The 23,210-nt window shown below is 55.0% G+C and overlaps 1 protein-coding gene across 1 annotated transcript in view; it reads right to left on the bottom strand.

Moving 5' to 3' along the window:
• The window catches only part of LOC140716176 (uncharacterized), a 45,598-nt gene extending 24,453 nt beyond the window's left edge, over positions 1–21,145 (bottom strand). The window contains 2 exon segments of the mRNA XM_073028820.1: positions 17,289–18,114; positions 21,068–21,145. Coding sequence (XP_072884921.1) covers positions 17,289–18,114; positions 21,068–21,117 — 876 coding nt within the window. The 5' untranslated portion in view covers positions 21,118–21,145.
• Positions 21,146–23,210: the final 2,065 nt, after the last annotated feature.

Genomic DNA, 23,210 nt, shown 5'->3' with positions numbered 1-23,210 from the left:
CACCTCCCAGCCACTCCCTTCATCCCCACCCACCTCATTTCATCTCACCTCCCAGCGGCTCCCTTCATCCCCACCCACCTCATTTCATCTCCCAGCCACTCCCTTCATCCCCACCCACCTGATTTCATCTCTCACCTCCCAGCCGCTCCCTTCATCCCCACCCACCTCATTTCACCTCCCAGCCACTCCCTTCATCTCCACCCACCTCATTTCACCACCCAGCCGCTCCCATCATCCCCACCCACCTCATTTCATCTCACCTCCCAGCGGCTCCCTTCATCCCCACCCACCTCATTTCATCTCCCAGCCACTCCCTTCATCCCCACCCACCTGATTTCATCTCTCACCTCCCAGCCGCTCCCTTCATCCCCACCCACATCATTTCATTTCACCTCCCAGCTGCTCCCATCATCCCCACCCACCTCATTTCACCTCACCTCCCAGCCGCTCCCTTCATCCCCACCCACCTCATTTCATCTCTCATCTCCCAGCCGCTCCCTTCATCCCCACTCACCTCATTTCATCTCTCACCTCCCAGCCGCTCCCTTCATCCCCACCCACCTCATTTCACCTCCCAGCCACTCCCTTCATCCCCACCCACCTCATTTCATCTCTCACCTCCCAGCCGCTCCCTTCATCCCCACCCACCTCATTTCATCACCCAGCCACTCCCTTCATCCCCACCCACCTCATTTCACCTCCCAGCCACTCCCTTCATCCCCACCCACCTCATTTCACCTCCCAGCCACTCCCTTCATCCCCACCCACCTCATTTCATCTTACACCTCACAGCCACTCCCTTCATCCCCACCCACCTCATTTCATCTCTCCCCTCCCAGCCACCCCCTTCATCCCCACCCACCTCATTTCACCTCCCAGCCACCCCCTTCATCCTCACCCACCTCATTTCATCTCTCACCTCCCAGTCACTCCCTTCATCCCCACCCACCTCATTTTATCCCTCACCTCCCAGCCACCCCCTTCATCCACACCCACCTCATTTCACCTCCCAGCCACTCCCTTCATCCCCACCCACCTCATTTCATCTCTCACCTCCCAGCCACTCCCTTCATCCCCATCCACCTCACTTCACCTCCCAGCCACTCCCTTCATCCCCACCCACCTCATTTCATCTCTCAGCCACTCCCTTCATCCCCACCCACCTCATTTCATCTCCCAGCCACTCACTTCATCCCCACCCACCTCACTTCACCTCCCAGCCACTCCCTTCATCCCCACCCACCTCATTTCACCTCCCAGACGCTCCCTTCATCCCCACCCACCTCATCTCACCTCCCAGCCACTCCCTTCATCCCCATCCACCTCACTTCACCTCCCAGCCACTCCCTTCATCCCCACCCACCTCATTTCATCTCTCAGCCACTCCCTTCATCCCCACCCACCTCATTTCATCTCCCAGCCACTCCCTTCATCCCCACCCACCTCACTTCACCTCCCAGCCACTCCCTTCATCCCCACCCACCTCATCTCACCTCCCAGCCGCTCCCTTCATCCCCACCCACCTCATCTCACCTCCCAGCCACTCCCTTCATCCCCACCCACCTCATTTCATCTCTCATCTCCCAGCCACTCCCTTCATCTCCACCCACCTCATTTCATCTCTCATCTCCCAGCCACTCCCTTCAACCCCACCCACCTCACTTCATCTCCCAGCCGCTCCCTTCATCCCCACCCACCTCATTTCAGCTCCCAGCCACTCCCTTCATCCACACCCACCTCATTTCATCTCTCACCTCCCAGCCATTCCCTTCATCCCCACGCACCTCACTTCATCTCATCTCCCAGCCACTCCCTTCATCCCCACGCACCTCACTTCATCTCATCTCCTAGCCACTCCCTTCATCCCCACCCACCTCATTTCACCTCCCAGCCACTCCCTTCATCCCCACCCACCTCATTTCATCTCTCTCCTCCCAGCCACTCCCTTCATCCCCACCCACCTCACTTCATCTCCCAGCCACTCCCTTCATCCCCACGCACCTCACTTCATCTCATCTCCTAGCCACTCCCTTCATCCCCACCCACCTCATTTCATCTCTCTCCTCCCAGCCACTCCCTTCATCCCCACGCACCTCACTTCATCTCATCTCCTAGCCACTCCCTTCATCCCCACCCACCTCATTTCACCTCCCAGCCACTCCCTTCATCCCCACCCACCTCATTTCATCTCTCTCCTCCCAGCCACTCCCTTCATCCTCACCCACCTCATTTCATCTCCCAGCCGCTCCCTTCATCCCCACCCACCTCATTTCACCTCCCAGCCACTCCCTTCATCCCCACCCACCTCATTTCACCTCCCAGCCGCTCCCTTCATCCCCACGCACCTCACTTCATCTCTCACCTCCCAGCCACTCCCTTCATCCCCACCCACCTCATTTCATCTCCCAGCCACTCCCTTCATCCCCACCCACCTCACTTCACCTCCCAGCCGCTCCCTTCATCCCCACGCACCTCATTTCATCTCTCACCTCCCAGCCACTCCCTTCATCCCCACCCACCTCATTTCATCTCCCAGCCACTCCCTTCATCCCCACCCACCTCACTTCACCTCCCAGACGCTCCCTTCATCCCCACCCACCTCATTTCTCCTCCCAGCCACTCCCTTCATCCCCACCCACCTCATTTCACCTCCCAGCCACTCCCTTCATCCCCACCCACCTCACTTCACCTCCCAGACGCTCCCTTCATCCCCACCCACCTCATTTCACCTCCCAGCCACTCCCTTCATCCCCACCCACCTCACTTCACCTCCCAGACGCTCCCTTCATCCCCACCCACCTCATTTCTCCTCCCAGCCACTCCCTTCATCCCCACCCACCTCATTTCACCTCCCAGCCACTCCCTTCATCCCCACCCACCTCATTTCATCTCTCACCTCCCAGCCACTCCCTTCATCCCCACCCACCTCATTTCATCTCCCAGCCACTCCCTTCATCCCCACCCACCTCACTTCACCTCCCAGCCACTCCCTTCATCCTCACCCACTTCATCTCACCTCCCAGCCACTCCCTTCATCCCCACCCACCTCATTTCACCTCCCAGCCACTCCCTTCATCCCCACCCACCTCATTTCATCTCCCAGCCGCTCCCTTCATCCTCACCCACCTCACTTCACCTCCCAGCCACTCCCTTCATCCCCACCCACCTCATTTCATCTCCCAGCCGCTCCCTTCATCCCCACCCACCTCATTTCACCACCCAGCTGCTCCCTTCATCCCCACCCACTTCATTTCACCTCCCAGCCGCTCCCTTCATCCCCACCCACTTCATCTCACCACCCAGCTGCTCCCTTCATCCCCACCCACTTCATTTCACCTCCCAGCCGCTCCCTTCATCCCCACCCACCTCATTTCACATCCCAGCCGCTCACTTCATCCCCACCCACCTCATTTCACCACCCAGCTGCTCCCTTCATCCCCACCCACTTCATCTCACCTCCCAGCTGCTCCCTTCATCCCCACCCACCTCATTTCACCTCCCAGCTGCTCCCTTCATCCCCACCCACCTCATTTCATCTCTCACCTCCCAGCCACTCCCTTCATCCCCACCCACCTCATTTCACATCCCAGCCGCTCACTTCATCCCCACCCACCTCATTTCACCTCACCTCCCAGCCACTCCCTTCATCCCCACCCACCTCACTTCATCTCTCATCTCCCAGTCACTCCCTTCATCCCCACCCACCTCATTTCACCTCGCAGCCACTCCCTTCATCCCGACCCACCTCTTTTCATCTCTCACCTCCCAGCCGCTCCCTTCATCCCCACCCACCTCATTTCACCTCCCAGCCACTCCCTTCATCTCCACCCACCTCATTTCACCACCCAGCCGCTCCCATCATCCCCACCCACCTCATTTCATCTCTCATCTCCCAGCCGCTCCCTTCATCCCCACTCACCTCATTTCATCTCTCACCTCCCAGCCGCTCCCTTCATCCCCACCCACCTCATTTCACCTCCCAGCCACTCCCTTCATCCCCACCCACCTCATTTCATCTCTCAGCCACTCCCTTCATCCCCACCCACCTCATTTCATCTCCCAGCCACTCACTTCATCCCCACCCACCTCACTTCACCTCCCAGCCACTCCCTTCATCCCCACCCACCTCATTTCACCTCCCAGACGCTCCCTTCATCCCCACCCACCTCATCTCACCTCCCAGCCGCTCCCTTCATCCCCACCCACCTCATCTCACCTCCCAGCCACTCCCTTCATCCCCATCCACCTCACTTCACCTCCCAGCCACTCCCTTCATCCCCACCCACCTCATTTCATCTCTCAGCCACTCCCTTCATCCCCACCCACCTCATTTCATCTCCCAGCCACTCCCTTCATCCCCACCCACCTCACTTCACCTCCCAGCCACTCCCTTCATCCCCACCCACCTCATTTCACCTCCCAGACGCTCCCTTCATCCCCACCCACCTCATCTCACCTCCCAGCCGCTCCCTTCATCCCCACCCACCTCATCTCACCTCCCAGCCACTCCCTTCATCCCCACCCACCTCATTTCATCTCTCATCTCCCAGCCACTCCCTTCATCCCCACCCACCTCATTTCATCTCTCATCTCCCAGCCACTCCCTTCAACCCCACCCACCTCACTTCATCTCCCAGCCGCTCCCTTCATCCCCACCCACCTCATTTCAGCTCCCAGCCACTCCCTTCATCCACACCCACCTCATTTCATCTCTCACCTCCCAGCCACTCCCTTCATCCCCACGCACCTCACTTCATCTCATCTCCCAGCCACTCCCTTCATCCCCACGCACCTCACTTCATCTCATCTCCTAGCCACTCCCTTCATCCCCACCCACCTCATTTCACCTCCCAGCCGCTCCCTTCATCCCCACCCACATCATTTCACCTCCCAGCTGCTCCCTTCATCCCCACCCACCTCATTTCATCTCCCAGCTGCTCCCTTCATCCCCACCACCTCATTTCACCTCCCAGCCACTCCCTTCATCCCCACCCACCTCATTTCATCTCCCAGCCACTCCCTTCATCCCCATCCACCTCATTTCACCTCCCAGCTGCTCCCTTCATCCCCATCCACCTCATTTCACCTCCCAGCCACTCCCTTCATCCCCATCCACCTCATTTCATCTCCCAGCCGCTCCCTTCATCCCCACCCACCTCATTTCACCTCCCAGCCGCTCCCTTCATCCCCACCCACATCATTTCACCTCCCAGCTGCTCCCTTCATCCCCACCCACCTCATTTCATCTCCCAGCTGCTCCCTTCATCCCCACCACCTCATTTCACCTCCCAGCCACTCCCTTCATCCCCACCCACCTCATTTCATCTCCCAGCCACTCCCTTCATCCCCATCCACCTCATTTCACCTCCCAGCTGCTCCCTTCATCCCCATCCACCTCATTTCACCTCCCAGCCACTCCCTTCATCCCCATCCACCTCATTTCACCTCCCAGCCACTCCCTTCATCCCCACCACCTCATTTCACCTCCCAGCCACTCCCTTCATCCCCACCCACCTCATTTCATCTCCCAGCCACTCCCTTCATCCCCATCCACCTCATTTCACCTCCCAGCTGCTCCCTTCATCCCCACCCACCTCATTTCATCTCCCAGCTGCTCCCTTCATCCTCACCCACCTCATTTCACCTCCCAGCTGCTCCCTTCATCCCCACCACCTCATTTCATCTCCCAGCCGCTCCCTTCATCCTCACCCACCTCATTTCACCTCCCAGCCGCCCCCTTCATCCTCACCAACCTCATTTCATCTCTCTCCTCCCAGCCACTCCCTTCATCCCCACCCACCTCATTTCACCTCCCAGCCGCTCCCTTCATCCTCACCCACCTCATTTCACCTCCCAGCCGCTCCCTTCATCCTCACCCACCTCATTTCATCTCTCACCTCCCAGCCACTCCCTTCATCCTCACCCACCTCATTTCATCTCTCACCTCCCAGACACTCCCTTCATCCCCACACACCTCATTTCATCTCTCACCTCCCAGACACTCCCTTCATCCCCACACACCTCATTTCACCTCCCAGCCGCCCCCTTCATCCTCACCCACCTCATTTCATCTCTCACCTCCCAGCCACTCCCTTCATCCCCACCCACCTAATTTCACCTCCCAGCCACTCCCTTCATCCCCACCCACCTCATTTCACCTCCCAGCCGCCCCCTTCATCCCCACCCACTTCATTTCACCTCCCAGCCACCCCCTTCATCCCCACCCACCTAATTTCATCTCTCACCTCCCAGCCACTCCCTTCATCCCCACCCACCTCATTTCATATCTCATCTCCCACTCACTCCCTTCATCCCCACCCACCTCATTTCACCTCACCTCCCAGCCACTCCCTTCATCCCCACCCACCTCACTTCATCTCTCATCTCCCAGTCACTCCCTTCATCCCCACCCACCTCATTTCACCTCGCAGCCACTCCCTTCATCCCGACCCACCTCATTTCATCTCTCACCTCCCAGCCGCTCCCTTCATCCCCACCCACCTCATTTCACCTCCCAGCCACTCCCTTCATCTCCACCCACCTCATTTCACCACCCAGCCGCTCCCATCATCCCCACCCACCTCATTTCATCTCTCATCTCCCAGCCGCTCCCTTCATCCCCACTCACCTCATTTCATCTCTCACCTCCCAGCCGCTCCCTTCATCCCCACCCACCTCATTTCACCTCCCAGCCACTCCCTTCATCCCCACCCACCTCATTTCATCTCTCAGCCACTCCCTTCATCCCCACCCACCTCATTTCATCTCCCAGCCACTCACTTCATCCCCACCCACCTCACTTCACCTCCCAGCCACTCCCTTCATCCCCACCCACCTCATTTCACCTCCCAGACGCTCCCTTCATCCCCACCCACCTCATCTCACCTCCCAGCCGCTCCCTTCATCCCCACCCACCTCATCTCACCTCCCAGCCACTCCCTTCATCCCCATCCACCTCACTTCACCTCCCAGCCACTCCCTTCATCCCCACCCACCTCATTTCATCTCTCAGCCACTCCCTTCATCCCCACCCACCTCATTTCATCTCCCAGCCACTCCCTTCATCCCCACCCACCTCACTTCACCTCCCAGCCACTCCCTTCATCCCCACCCACCTCATTTCACCTCCCAGACGCTCCCTTCATCCCCACCCACCTCATCTCACCTCCCAGCCGCTCCCTTCATCCCCACCCACCTCATCTCACCTCCCAGCCACTCCCTTCATCCCCACCCACCTCATTTCATCTCTCATCTCCCAGCCACTCCCTTCATCCCCACCCACCTCATTTCATCTCTCATCTCCCAGCCACTCCCTTCAACCCCACCCACCTCACTTCATCTCCCAGCCGCTCCCTTCATCCCCACCCACCTCATTTCAGCTCCCAGCCACTCCCTTCATCCACACCCACCTCATTTCATCTCTCACCTCCCAGCCACTCCCTTCATCCCCACCCACCTCATTTCATCTCCCAGCCGCTCCCTTCATCCCCACCCACCTCATTTCATCTCTCACCTCCCAGCCACTCCCTTCATCCCCACGCACCTCACTTCATCTCATCTCCCAGCCACTCCCTTCATCCCCACGCACCTCACTTCATCTCATCTCCTAGCCACTCCCTTCATCCCCACCCACCTCATTTCACCTCCCAGCCACTCCCTTCATCCCCACCCACCTCATTTCATCTCCCAGCCGCTCCCTTCATCCTCACCCACCTCATTTCATCTCTCACCTCCCAGCCACTCCCTTCATCCCCACCCACCTCATTTCACCTCCCAGCCACTCCCTTCATCCCCACCCACCTCATTTCACCTCCCAGTCACTCCCTTCATCCCCACCCACCTCATTTCACCTCCCAGCTGCTCCCTTCATCCCCACCCACCTCATTTCACCTCCCAGCCGCCCCCTTCATCCTCACCAACCTCATTTCATCTCTCTCCTCCCAGCCACTCCCTTCATCCCCACCCACTTCATTTCACCTCCCAGCCACCCCCTTCATCCCCACCCACCTCATTTCACCTCCCAGCTGCTCCCTTCATCCTCACCCACCTCATTTCACCTCCCAGCCACCCCCTTCATCCCCACCCACATCATTTCATCTCTCACCTCCCAGCCACCCCCTTCATCCCCACCCACCTCATTTCATCCCTCACCTCCCAGTCACTCCCTTCATCCCCACCCACCTCATTTTATCCCTCACCTCCCAGCCACCCCCTTCATCCACACCCACCTCATTTCACCTCCCAGCCACTCCCTTCATCCCCACCCACCTCATTTCATCTCTCACCTCCCAGCCACTCCCTTCATCCCCACCCACCTCATTTCATCTCTCAGCCACTCCCTTCATCCCCACCCACCTCATTTCATCTCCCAGCCACTCACTTCATCCCCACCCACCTCACTTCACCTCCCAGCCACTCCCTTCATCCCCACCCACCTCATTTCACCTCCCAGACGCTCCCTTCATCCCCACCCACCTCATCTCACCTCCCAGCCGCTCCCTTCATCCCCACCCACCTCATCTCACCTCCCAGCCACTCCCTTCATCCCCATCCACCTCACTTCGCCTCCCAGCCACTCCCTTCATCCCCACCCACCTCATTTCATCTCTCAGCCACTCCCTTCATCCCCACCCACCTCATTTCATCTCCCAGCCACTCCCTTCATCCCCACCCACCTCATTTCATCTCCCAGACGCTCCCTTCATCCCCACCCACCTCATTTCACCTCCCAGCCACTCCCTTCATCCCCACCCACCTCATTTCACCTCCCAGACGCTCCCTTCATCCCCACCCACCTCATCTCACCTCCCAGCCGCTCCCTTCATCCCCACCCACCTCATCTCACCTCCCAGCCACTCCCTTCATCCCCACCCACCTCATTTCATCTCTCATCTCCCAGCCACTCCCTTCATCCCCACCCACCTCATTTCATCTCTCATCTCCCAGCCACTCCCTTCAACCCCACCCACCTCACTTCATCTCCCAGCCGCTCCCTTCATCCCCACCCACCTCATTTCAGCTCCCAGCCGCTCCCTTCATCCCCACCCACCTCATTTCAGCTCCCAGCCACTCCCTTCATCCCCACCCACCTCATTTCATCTCTCAGCCACTCCCTTCATCCCCACCCACCTCACTTCATCTCCCAGCCGCTCCCTTCATCCCCACCCACCTCATTTCAGCTCCCAGCCACTCCCTTCATCCCCACCCACCTCATTTCATCTCTCACCTCCCAGCCACTCCCTTCATCCCCACGCACCTCACTTCATCTCATCTCCCAGCCACTCCCTTCATCCCCACCCACCTCATTTCATCTCTCACCTCCCAGCCACTCCCTTCATCCCCAAGCACCTAACTTCATCTCATCTCCCAGCTGCTCCCTTCATCCCCACGCACCTCACTTCATCTCATCTCCTAGCCACTCCCTTCATCCCCACCCACCTCATTTCACCTCCCAGCCGCTCCCTTCATCCCCACCCACATCATTTCACCTCCCAGCCGCTCCCTTCATCCCCACCCACCTCATTTCATCTCCCAGCCGCTCCCTTCATCCCCACCCACCTCATTTCATCTCCCAGCCGCTCCCTTCATCCTCACCCACCTCATTTCATCTCCCAGCCACTCCCTTCATCCTCACCCACCTCATTTCATCTCTCACCTCCCAGCCACTCCCTTCATCCCCACCCACTTCATCTCACCTCCCAGCCACTCCCTTCATCCCCACCCACCTCATTTCACCTCCCAGCCACTCCCTTCATCCCCACCCACATCATTTCACCTCCCAGCCGCTCCCTTCATCCCCACCCACCTCATTTCATCTCCCAGCCGCTCCCTTCATCCCCACCCACCTCATTTCATCTCCCAGCCGCTCCCTTCATCCTCACCCACCTCATTTCACCTCCCAGCCACTCCCTTCATCCTCACCCACCTCATTTCATCTCTCACCTCCCAGCCACTCCCTTCATCCCCACCCACCTCATTTCACCTCCCAGCTGCTCCCTTCATCCCCACCCACCTCATTTCATCTCCCAGCCACTCCCTTCATCCCCACCCACCTCATTTCATCTCCCAGCCACTCCCTTCATCCCCACCCACCTCATTTCACCTCCCAGCTGCTCCCTTCATCCCCACCCACCTCATTTCATCTCCCAGCCGCTCCCTTCATCCTCACCAACCTCATTTCATCTCTCTCCTCCCAGCCACTCCCTTCATCCCCACCCACCTCATTTCACCTCCCAGCTGCTCCCTTCATCCCCACCCACCTCATTGCACCTCCCAGCCGCTCCCTTCATCCCCACCCACCTCATTTCACCTCCCAGCCACTCCCTTCATCCCCACCCACCTCATTTCACCTCCCAGCCACTCCCTTCATCCCCACCCACCTCATTGCACCTCCCAGCCGCTCCCTTCATCCCCACCCACCTCATTTCACCTCCCAGCCACTCCCTTCATCCTCACCAACCTCATTTCACCTCCCAGCCACTCCCTTCATCCCCACCCACCTCACTTCACCTCCCAGCTGCTCCCTTCATCCCCACCCACCTCATTTCATCTCTCATCTCCCAGCCACTCCCTTCATCCCCACCCACCTCATTTCATCTCTCATCTCCCAGCCGCTCCCTTCATCCCCACCCACCTCATTTCATCTCTCACCTCCCAGCCACTCCCTTCATCCCCACCCACCTCATTTCACCTCCCAGCCACTCCCTTCATCCCCACCCACCTCATTTCACCTCCCAGCCACTCCCTTCATCCCCACCCACCTCATTTCATCTCCCAGCCACTCCCTTCATCCCCACCCACCTCATTTCATCTCCCAGCCACTCCCTTCATCCCCACCCACCTCACTTCACCTCCCAGCCGCTCCCTTCATCCCCACCCACTTCATTTCACCTCCCAGCTGCTCCCTTCATCCCCACCCACCTCATTTCATCTCTCACCTCCCAGCCACTCCCTTCATCCCCACCCACCTCATTTCATCTCTCATCTCCCAGCCGCTCCCTTCATCCCCACCCACCTCATTTCATCTCTCACCTCCCAGACACTCCCTTCATCCCCACCCACCTCATTTCATCTCTCATCTCCCAGCCACTCCCTTCATCCCCACCCACCTCATTTCACCTCCCAGCCACTCCCTTCATCCCCACCCACCTCATTTCATCTCTCACCTCCCAGACACTCCCTTCATCCCCACCCACCTCATTTCACCTCCCAGCTGCTCCCTTCATCCTCACCCACCTCATTTCATCTCTCACCTCCCAGACACTCCCTTCATCCCCACCCACCTCATTTCATCTCTCATCTCCCAGCCGCTCCCTTCATCCCCACCCACCTCATTTCATCTCTCACCTCCCAGACACTCCCTTCATCCCCACCCACCTCATTTCATCTCTCACCTCCCAGACACTCCCTTCATCCCCACCCACCTCATTTCATCTCTCATCTCCCAGCCACTCCCTTCATCCCCACCCACCTCATTTCATCTCTCACCTCCCAGACACTCCCTTCATCCCCACCCACCTCATTTCATCTCTCATCTCCCAGCCGCTCCCTTCATCCCCACCCACCTCATTTCATCTCATCTCCCAGCCACTCCCTTCATCCCCACCCACCTCATTTCATCTCATCTCCCAGCCACTCCCTTCATCCCCACCCACCTCATTTCACCTCCCAGCTGCTCCCTTCATCCTCACCCACCTCATTTCATCTCTCATCTCCCAGCCGCTCCCTTCATCCCCACCCACTTCATTTCACCTCCCAGCCACCCCCTTCATCCCCACTCACCTCATTTCACCTCCCAGCCACCCCCTTCATCCCCACCCACCTCATTTCATCCCTCACCTCCCAGCCACTCCCTTTATCCCCACCCACCTCATTTCATCTCTCACCTCCCAGTCACTCCCTTCATCCCCACCCACCTCATTTTATCCCTCACCTCCCAGCCACCCCCTTCATCCACACCCACCTCATTTCACCTCCCAGCCACTCCCTTCATCCACACCCACCTCATTTCATCTCTCACCTCCCAGCCACTCCCTTCATCCCCATCCACCGCACTTCACCTCCCAGCCACTCCCTTCATCCACACCCACCTCATTTCATCTCTCACCTCCCAGCCACTCCCTTCATCCCCATCCACCGCACTTCACCTCTCAGCCACTCCCTTCATCCCCACCCACCTCATTTCATCTCCCAGCCACTCACTTCATCCCCACCCACCTCACTTCACCTCCCAGCCACTCCCTTCATCCCCACCCACCTCATTTCACCTCCCAGACGCTCCCTTCATCCCCACCCACCTCATCTCACCTCCCAGCCGCTCCCTTCATCCCCACCCACCTCATCTCACCTCCCAGCCACTCCCTTCATCCCCATCCACCTCACTTCGCCTCCCAGCCACTCCCTTCATCCCCACCCACCTCATTTCATCTCTCAGCCACTCCCTTCATCCCCACCCACCTCATTTCATCTCCCAGCCACTCCCTTCATCCCCACCCACCTCACTTCACCTCCCAGCCACTCCCTTCATCCCCACCCACCTCATTTCACCTCCCAGACGCTCCCTTCATCCCCACCCACCTCATCTCACCTCCCAGCCGCTCCCTTCATCCCCACCCACCTCATCTCACCTCCCAGCCACTCCCTTCATCCCCACCCACCTCATTTCATCTCTCATCTCCCAGCCACTCCCTTCATCCCCACCCACCTCATTTCATCTCTCATCTCCCAGCCACTCCCTTCAACCCCACCCACCTCACTTCATCTCCCAGCCGCTCCCTTCATCCCCACCCACCTCATTTCAGCTCCCAGCCACTCCCTTCATCCCCACCCACCTCATTTCATCTCCCAGCCGCTCCCTTCATCCCCACCCACCTCATTTCAGCTCCCAGCCACTCCCTTCATCCCCACCCACCTCACTTCATCTCCCAGCCACTCCCTTCATCCCCACCCACCTCATTTCAGCTCCCAGCCGCTCCCTTCATCCCCACCCACCTCATTTCAGCTCCCAGCCACTCCCTTCATCCCCACCCACCTCACTTCATCTCCCAGCCGCTCCCTTCATCCCCACCCACCTCATTTCAGCTCCCAGCCACTCCCTTCATCCACACCCACCTCATTTCATCTCTCACCTCCCAGCCACTCCCTTCATCCCCACGCACCTCACTTCATCTCATCTCCCAGCCACTCCCTTCATCCCCACGCACCTCACTTCATCTAATCTCCTAGCCACTCCCTTCATCCCCACCCACATCATTTCACCTCCCAGCCGCTCCCTTCATCCCCACCCACCTCATTTCATCTCCCAGCCGCTCCCTTCATCCTCACCCACCTCATTTCATCTCTCTCCTCCCAGCCACTCCCTTCATCCCCACCCACCTCATTTCACCTCCCAGCTGCTCCCTTCATCCCCACCCACCTCATTTCACCTCCCAGCCGCCCCCTTCATCCTCACCCACCTCATTTCATCTCTCTCCTCCCAGCCACTCCCTTCATCCCCACCCACCTCATTTCACCTCCCAGCCGCTCCCTTCATCCTCACCCACCTCATTTCACCTCCCAGCCGCCCCCTTCATCCTCACCAACCTCATTTCATCTCTCTCCTCCCAGCCACTCCCTTCATCCCCACCCACCTCATTGCACCTCCCAGCCGCTCCCTTCATCCTCACCCACCTCATTTCACCTCCCAGCCGCTCCCTTCATCCCCACCCACCTCATTTCATCTCCCAGCCGCTCCCTTCATCCCCACCCACCTCATTTCATCTCTCACCTCCCAGCTGCTCCCTTCATCCCCACCCACCTCATTTCACCTCCCAGCTGCTCCCTTCATCCCCACCCACCTCATTTCACCTCCCAGTCACTCCCTTCATCCCCACCCACCTCATTTCATCTCCCAGCCGCTCCCTTCATCCCCACCCACCTCATTTCATCTCTCACCTCCCAGCCACTCCCTTCATCCCCACCCACCTTACTTTATCTCCCAGCCGCTCCCTTCATCCCCACCCACCTCATTTCACCTCCCAGCCACTCCCTTCATCCCCACCCACCTCATTTCACCTCCCAGACACTCCCTTCATCCCCACCCACCTCATTTCACCTCCCAGCCGCTCCCTTCATCCCCACCCACCTCATTTCACCTCCCAGCCACTCCCTTCATCCCCACCCACCTCATTTCATCTCCCAGCCGCTCCCTTCATCCCCACCCACCTCATTTCATCTCTCACCTCCCAGCCACTCCCTTCATCCCCACCCACCTCATTTCATCTCCCAGCCGCTCCCTTCATCCCCACCCACCTCATTTCATCTCTCACCTCCCAGCCACTCCCTTCATCCTCACCCACCTCATTTCATCTCTCACCTCCCAGACACTCCCTTCATCCCCACCCACCTCATTTCATCTCTCACCTCCCAGCCACTCCCTTCATCCCCACCCACCTCATTTCATCACCCAGCCACTCCCTTCATCCCCACCCACCTCATTTCACCTCCCAGCCACTCCCTTCATCCCCACCCACCTCATTTCACCTCCCAGCCACTCCCTTCATCCCCACCCACCTCATTTCACCTCCCAGCCGCTCCCTTCATCCCCACGCACCTCACTTCATCTCTCAGCCGTTCCCTTCATCCCCACCCACCTCATTTCACCTCCCAGCCGCTCCCTTCATCCCCACCCACCTCATTTCACCTCCCAGCCACTCCCTTCATCCCCACCCACCTCATTTCACCTCCCAGACACTCCCTTCATCCCCACCCACCTCATTTCACCTCCCAGCCGCTCCCTTCATCCCCACCCACCTCATTTCACCTCCCAGCCGCTCCCTTCATCCCCACCCACCTCATTTCATCTCCCAGCCGCTCCCTTCATCCCCACCCACCTCATTTCATCTCTCACCTCCCAGCCACTCCCTTCATCCCCACCCACCTCATTTCATCTCCCAGCCGCTCCCTTCATCCCCACCCACCTCATTTCATCTCTCACCTCCCAGCCACTCCCTTCATCCTCACCCACCTCATTTCATCTCTCACCTCCCAGACACTCCCTTCATCCCCACCCACCTCATTTCATCTCTCACCTCCCAGCCACTCCCTTCATCCCCACCCACCTCATTTCATCACCCAGCCACTCCCTTCATCCCCACCCACCTCATTTCACCTCCCAGCCACTCCCTTCATCCCCACCCACCTCATTTCACCTCCCAGCCACTCCCTTCATCCCCACCCACCTCATTTCACCTCCCAGCCGCTCCCTTCATCCCCACGCACCTCACTTCATCTCTCAGCCGTTCCCTTCATCCCCACCCACCTCATTTCACCTCCCAGCCGCTCCCTTCATCCCCACCCACCTCACTTCATCTCTCACCTCCCAGCCACTCCCTTCATCCCCACACACCTCATTTCATCTCTCACCTCCCAGCTGCTCCCTTCATCCCCACCCACCTCACTTCATCTCTCACCTCCCAGCCACTCCCTTCATCCCCACCCACCTCATTTCACCTCCCAGCCACTCCCTTCATCCCCACCCACCTCATTTCATCTCTCACCTCCCAGCCACTCCCTTCATCCCCACCCACCTCACTTCATCTCTCACCTCCCAGCCACTCCCTTCATCCCCACCCACCTCATTTCACCTCCCAGCCACTCCCTTCATCCCCACCCACCTCACTTCATCTCTCACCTCCCAGCCACTCCCTTCATCCCCACCCACCTCATTTCACCTCCCTGCCACTCCCTTCATCCCCACCCACCTCACTTCATCTCTCACCTCCCAGCCACTCCCTTCATCCCCACCTACCTCATTTCATCTCTCACCTCCCAGCTGCTCCCTTCATCCCCACCCACCTCACTTCATCTCTCACCTCCCAGCCACTCCCTTCATCCCCACCCACCTCACTTCACCTCCCAGCCGCTCCCTTCATTCCCACCCACCTCATTTCATCTCTCATCTCCCTGCCGCTCCCTTCATCCCCACCCTCCTCACTTCACCTCCCAGCCACTCCCTTCATTCCCACGCACCTCACTTCACCTCCCAGCCGCTCCCTTCATTCCCACCCACCTCATTTCATCTCTCATCTCCCAGCCGCTCCCTTCATCCTCACCCACCTCATCTCACCTCCCAGTCGCTCCCTTCATCTCCACCCACCTCATTTCACCTCCCACCTTGTAATTGTTCCCAACTCCCTCTCCCTTCCTTTCCAGTCCTAATGAAGCACGATGGCCCAAAATATTAACTGCTTATTCCTCTCCTCTCCACAGATGCTGCCTGACCTGCTGAGATCTTCCAGTGATTTGTGTGTTGCCACGGGTTGGGGGGGCAGGTGATGAAATGGAGATCTGAATGACAATAAGAGGGAAAAGAAATACGAGGGGTGATTGATAAGTTTGCGGCCTAAGGTAGAAGGCGTCAATTGTAGAAAACCTAGCATTTATTTTTCAACATAGTCCCCTCCTGCATTTACACACTTAGTCCAGCGGTCGTGGAGCATACGGATCCCGTCTTTGTAGAAGTCGTCATCTTGGACCTCCAGAAGTGGTCCCCAGCAGGGGTGATTGTTAAATTTGTGGCCTAAGGTAGTAGGAGATGATTTATACAGCTCTCATTACATGCATGTGCAGTTCAACTCTTTGAGTGATGATGCAGGAAGTTTGAAGTGAATAACTCACCTTTTCTCCCTTAGGTTATGAACTTATCAATCACCCCTGCTGTGGACCACTGCTGGAGGTCCAAGATGCCGACTTCTACGAAGAAGGGATCCGTATGCTCCACGACCGCTGGACTAAGTGCGTAAATGTAGGAAAAATAAATGTGCTAGGTTTTCTAAAATTGACTCCTTCTACCTTAGGCCACAAACTTATCAATCACCCCTCGTACAAGAACATTCCAGCAGGGTATTAGGGGTGGAAGCAGCCATGCAGCAGAAACACTGGCAGGGACCAGATGGGCCAAATGGCCTTACTTTCCACTGTAGTTCCAACAAAATGTTAATACTAACTTACAGTAAATGATAATTAATGCATTGTATTCTAGAGAGACTGAAGGTCTGAAACGTAGGGTTTTAAATGGAACAGCTTTATTCATCACAGAACCAGACGATTAAACTCCATCGCAGTTATAGGGGTGACCAGCATCAGCAGAGTCAAACCCCAGCCGTGCCCAATACCCGGGGTTCAGTCCCAGCTCTGAAGAGCAATGACATAGGCATTTCTCAACTCTCTGGCATTTGAGTGGCTGTGCTAGTTAGAATGTTAATACTTAGTTAAATGATAGTTAATAAATCCTTCCCCCGGGTGTGAACTCGCTGGTGCATGGCGAGGGTAGATGACCGAGTGAACGACTTCCCACACTCAGAGCAGATAAAGAGCAGCCTCTCCCCGGTGTGAATCTGCTGATGTCTCAACAGGCTGGATGAGCGAGTGAATCCCTTCCCGCACTCGGAGCAGGTGAACTGCCTCTCCCCGGTGTGGATATTCTGATGTATCAGGAGGTCAGACGATCGATTGAATCCCTTCCCACACTCGGAGCAGGTGAAGGGCCTCTCCCCGGTGTGAATTCGCTCGTGCGTCAGCAGGTGGGACGACTGAGTGAACCCCTTCCCGCACTCGGAGCAGGTGAACGGCCTCTCACCGGTGTGAACCAGCTGGTGGGTCATCAGGTTGGAGGATCGAGTGAACCCCTTCCCGCACTCAGAGCAAGTGAACGGTTTCTCCCCCGTGTGGACTTGCTGATGCCTCTTCAGATGAGCTGACTGGGAGAACTGCCTCCCACACTTAGAGCAGGTGAACGGCCTCTCCCCGCTGTGAACTCGCTGGTGCTTGCGAAGGTAAGAGAATATGGCAAATCCCTTCCCGCACTCGGAGCAAATGAACGGCCTCTCCCCGGTGTGGACGCTTTGGTGAATCACCAGGCTGGATGAGTGGGTGAATCCCTTCCCGCATTCTGAGCAGGTGAACGGCCGCTCCCTGTTGTGGACCCTCTGGTGTCTCAGCAGGTTGGATGACTGGGTGAATCCCTTCCCGCACTCCGAGCAGCAGAATACCCTCTCCCCAGATTCTCGCTGGGGTCTCATCAGGTCAGGTGAGTGAAAAACCGATCCCACGAGGAGCAATGGAACAGCTTGTTGCCTGTGAGGATGATGGACACAAGGTGCTTTGAGCAGGAGGCTAAATCAATGAATTCTTCCCATATCATGATGCACCAGCTTCCCACTAGGAGAGGTGACTATTTCGTTTCCAAACATTATACAACTATCATAGATATAAAGTACAGATATTTCAGTCCCGATAAACTGTCCCGGCCCAAAATGTCAACTGTTTATTCCTCTCCACAGATGCTGCCTGACCTGCTGAGTTCTTCCAGCATTTTGCATGCGTTACTCTGAATTTCTGGCAAATACAGAATCCCTTGAATTTCTATCTTACTGATACGTCAGGGAATATTTGCTCACATCTACAGAAGCTGAAAGAAAGCTTCGTGCAGATTGAGAATGCAGATTTATTTTCTGTGTGCTGTAACTGGTGTCTACGTTCCCTGTCTGGCTAAGCATCAGAAACTAGCAACTCCTACTCCATATTCAAATGACTTGTGACATTCAGATGCTGGTGAGCCAATTGATGCTGCGGATCTGCTGCGGTACTGAGTTTAAGGTTCCCAGAGGCAATCCTCTACTCACAATCCCCTTCAAAGGGAGCATTATAAAAGTAATCAATATAAGCAAGTCAGCAATTCTGAACTGATCATTTCAGGCAGAATGGTGAACTGCCCCTCACCAAACGTTGGACTTGAAGTTCCACTGCAGAGACACAAACACAAAATTAGAACATAGAACATTACAGCAGAAGCTCTTCAGCCCACCATCGCTCTCACCCTCCCCTCCCACCTAGCCCTCCTATCATCCGCGTGCCTATCAAAGTTTCTTATTGCATCTGCTTCTGCCATCACCTTGGCAGTGCGTTCTATGCACCCACCACTTGACGTAAAGGAATTACCTCTGACACCCCCCCCCCCCCACTTTCCCAAAATCACCGTAAGATGATGCCCCTTGTATTAGCCATTTCTGCCCTATAGGGATGTCTCTGGTTGGACTCATCATATTGTACATCCTTCACTCCAAAGAAAATACCCCCTTTCCTCACTCAACCTTTCCTCGTACGACATGCTCTCTAATCCAGGCAGCAGCCTGGTAAATCTACGCTGCACCCTCTCTAAAGCTTCTACATCCTTCCTATAATGAGTACGCCAGAACTGAACACAATACTCCAAGCATGGTCTAACCAGGCTTCTACAGAACAGTATCTCCTTCAGACACACCACTTAAATGCCACTGTAGTACCAAGTGATTTCTGCATTGTTGGAGGTGGTGCCTTTCACAAGAACCTTGAGTCTGAGAGACTCAGTTGGACATCTCACCCCTCCCCAAAAGCATATTTTGAGAAGAGCTGTTAAGTTATCCTCAAGGTTCAAGAATTATGCAAAGGAGAGCTGGGGGTATTCTGTAAATTACAAAGGGTATAAAGTAAATGGCAGGATACTTGGTAGTGTGGAGGAGCAGAGAGATCTGAGGGTACATGTCCACAGATCCCTGAAAGTTGCCTCACAGGTAGATAGGGTAGTTAAGAAAGCTTATGGAGTGTTAGCTTTCATAAGTCGAGGGATAGAGTTTAAGAGTCGTGGGGTAATGATGCAGCTCTATAAAACTCTGGTTAGGCCATACTTGGAGTAGTGTGTCCAGTTCTGGTTGCCTCACTATAGAAAGGATGTGGAAGCATTGGAAAGGGTACAGAGGAGATTTACCAGGATGCTGCCTGATTTAGGGAGTATGTATTATGATCAGAGATTAAGGGAGCTAGGGCTTTACTCTCTGGAGAGGAAGAGGATGAGAGGAGACATGATAGAGGTATACAAGATACTAAGAGGAATAGATAGAGTGGACAGCCAGCACGTCTTCCCCAGGGCATCACTGCTCAGTACAAGGGGACATGGTTTTAAGGTAAAGGGCGGAAAGTTCAAGGGGGATATTAGAGGAAGGTTTTTTACTCAGAGTGGTTGATGCATGGAATGCACTGCCTGAGTCAGTGGTGGAGGCAGATACACTAGTGAAATTTAAGAGACTACTAGACAGGTATATGGAGGAATTTAAGGTGGGGGGTTATATGGGAGGCAGGGTTTAAGGGTCAGCACAACATTGTGGGCTGAAGGGCCTGTACTGTGCTGTATTGTTCTATGTTTTATGCAAATGGAGAAAGTTTATTTATAGAGAGGACATTTATTTTTATTTATTTAGAGACAGGCCGTCTCTGTGGGGCAGCACGTCTTTGGCAGGAAAACAGAGCACCTGGAGGAAACCCATGCAAACATTTTAGCATGGTGGTTAGAACAACCAGCTGTAGTCCAGAACTCAATTCACTCTCTCTCTCTGCATTGTCCCTGTGCAGCACGTAGGTTTTCCTCTGGATGCTCTTGTTTCCTCCCACAGTCCAAAGACGTATTGGTTAGAAGGTTAATTAGTCAATATAAATTCTCCTGTCATAAGGGTAGCGTTAATTGGGGGTTGCTGGGCGGTTCCGCGCTGAATATCGAATAAATCAATCAATAAATAGAATTAATCAAGCTATTCGTGGAATCACTGTCAATATTACTCCTTAACTTTTGGTGTCAATCTCAACTGTGGCCTTTATCTGGGATTTGGATGTTGACGGGATTCGGAGAGCAAACCGGACTGCAATCTGCCTGTCTGAATTTCTAGACTCGGTTTGCAACGGAAACAATGTCAGCCACATGACCCATAATCCCCTGCGCCCCAGCAACCCGCCCGGACGAACCGAATCAGGCAAAATGCGCATGCGCAGCCCGAACAACCACCGCCCTCCTCCCCCCCCCGGGGATATTCCGCCCCAGACTGACGAGACGAATAATGAAAACCCCAGCGCCGCGGCGGGGATGGAGGCGGAGAGCCGGTATGGTCCCCGTGTGGTCGCTCTCCGCGTCAGTCTCACCACCTTGTTCCGCGGACTGGGCTCCAGGTTCGGGTTCGGCCTCGGCGCTGATTAAACCCGGGACCAGATGCTCTGCCCCTACCTGCCGCCGGCCTCCCGGAAGCGTTTGTGTGGTGGGACGGTACTGCGCATGTTTGTGATGTCACATCCGGCCTCTGGTCTCCAGCCGGAACCGACTCCGCAAACCGCGGGTTCGCTGGGTCGGTGGCGGCGGCGGAGCTCTCTGCTCTGGGGAAATAATCCATTATTAATGTTAATAAGCATCAGGTTTCGGGTTGTAAATTAATTTTAAGTGCTTTAGAAATTGTAGAAAAACTGACTTTCAAAACTGTTCCAGTATAGAACAAGACCAAAACGTGCGTCAGTGTAGCTGTCTCAGTTTTACATCTATCACAATAACTACCAACATTAGGAAAGATTTTAAACAATCTCCTTCGTCAAATAGTAACTATGTACAATTTTAAATTGAATCAATGAATGGCTAGCACAAGTCGAGGAAGAGCTAACCAACTTAAAGATCCGCGTCCAGTCCTCCGTTATAAAAGTCAAATTAAGTTCCTTTTCCCAATCTTGTTTAATCTTCAAGAAAGGGCGCTTATCCCATTGTAATAATAAATTATAGATTCTTCCAATGGTTCGTACTCGTAATAGTATCTAACAGGTCAGCCTCTAATATGCAAGGAAAATTACTTAAATATTTTTGTAAGAAATGTCTTAACTTGAAGGTATTGTAAGAAGTGTGAATAAGAAAGAGTATTTATCAACTAATTGTTCAAAAGGCATCAGTCTATCTTCTTTAAATAGATCCAAAAAAGAATTACTACCTTTATTTTTCCAAAATAAAAACATTGGATCACTCAAAGAAGGCTTAAAAAATAGTTTCGATAAATTAAACTACAAAGTTTAAATTTTTTAAGATTAAAAAAATTACGGAACTCGAGCCAAATTTGCAAAGAATACTTAATCACAGGGTATAAATTTAAATGAGCAACTTTAGCTAATTGTATAGGTAGAGCAGCTCCCAATAACGAGGTTAAATAAAACTCTTTCACAGTTTTAAATTCCAAATCTACCCAAATTGGCCGCTCGGGGTACTTGATAACATAGACTGTAGTCAGCTTGGTTTCCTCAAGGGAAAGTGTGATGGAATGATTTGAGGAAATAACAAACAGGATAGACAAAGGAGAATCAGTGGATGGTGTGTACTTGGATTTTCAGAAGGCCTTTGACAAGGTGCCACAGGTCAGGCTGTAAGGATGGAATGCTCAGGCTTTACAAGGCACTGGCCAGAGTGCACTTGGAATATTGTGAGCAGTTTTGGGACCTCTATCTAAGAAAGGATGTGCTGGCATTGGAGAGGGTCCAGAGGAGGTTCATGAGAATGATTCTGGGAATTAAAGGGTTAATGTATGAGGTGCGTTTGATGGCTCTGGGCTGGAGTTTAGAAGAATGGGGGACTTTCATTGAAACTTATCGAATAATGACAGGCCTAGACAGCGTGGACATGGAGAGGGTCTGGGGCCAGAAAGCACAGGCTCAGAACAGAGGGACGTCCCTTTTGAACAGAGATGAAGAGCAATTTCTTTAGTCAGAGTGTGGTGCATCTGGAATTCAAGTGCCACTGTTCCCTTCCGGGAAGGGTGTTCCTGAGAAACGTGGCAGGAGCAATGTATGTTTGAGCATCCTAATGTCCCTGAAATTACTAATGTCCCTGAAAGTACTGAAAACGCACTGCGCTGGACAACAGGTAGTCAGAACTGCCCAATGTATCACCAGCCGGCAAGGACATGTAGACTGAAAGGTGTCAGAGAAGGACCAGTAACAATCTGAATGTTCCCACCCGAGGACTGTTTGTCCCACTCCCTTCAGGGAGAAGACTATGTCACATCCGTGGCAGGACCCGCAGACTCAAAACCAGTTACATGCCCCAAGCAGCAAGGCCGATCGATTGTCAAACCCCATGTTAGATCCCTTGGTGTGACATTTCATTCCACCTTTAAGTTTGACAAGCAAATTAATGCAGTAGTAAAAGCCAGTTTTTTTTCCCCACCTCGTACAAAATCAAGCAGTTCCTCTCTTTCAAAGATCTCAAGAAAGTCATCCTTATATCCTCCCGCTTGGACTGCTCCGACTCCCTGCGTCCTGGGATTAGTCAGCCGTCCCTGTCCCATCTGCAACTGGTCCAGAACGCCACAGCCAGGCTCCTGACAGGTGTCCGGAAGCCT

Source organism: Hemitrygon akajei, chromosome 25 (genome assembly GCF_048418815.1).
Source record: "Hemitrygon akajei chromosome 25, sHemAka1.3, whole genome shotgun sequence".
NCBI classification, from domain to species: Eukaryota; Metazoa; Chordata; class Chondrichthyes; order Myliobatiformes; family Dasyatidae; genus Hemitrygon; species Hemitrygon akajei.
Note: the sequence above shows the minus strand (reverse complement) of the source record. Positions and strands in the feature narration are given on the sequence as shown.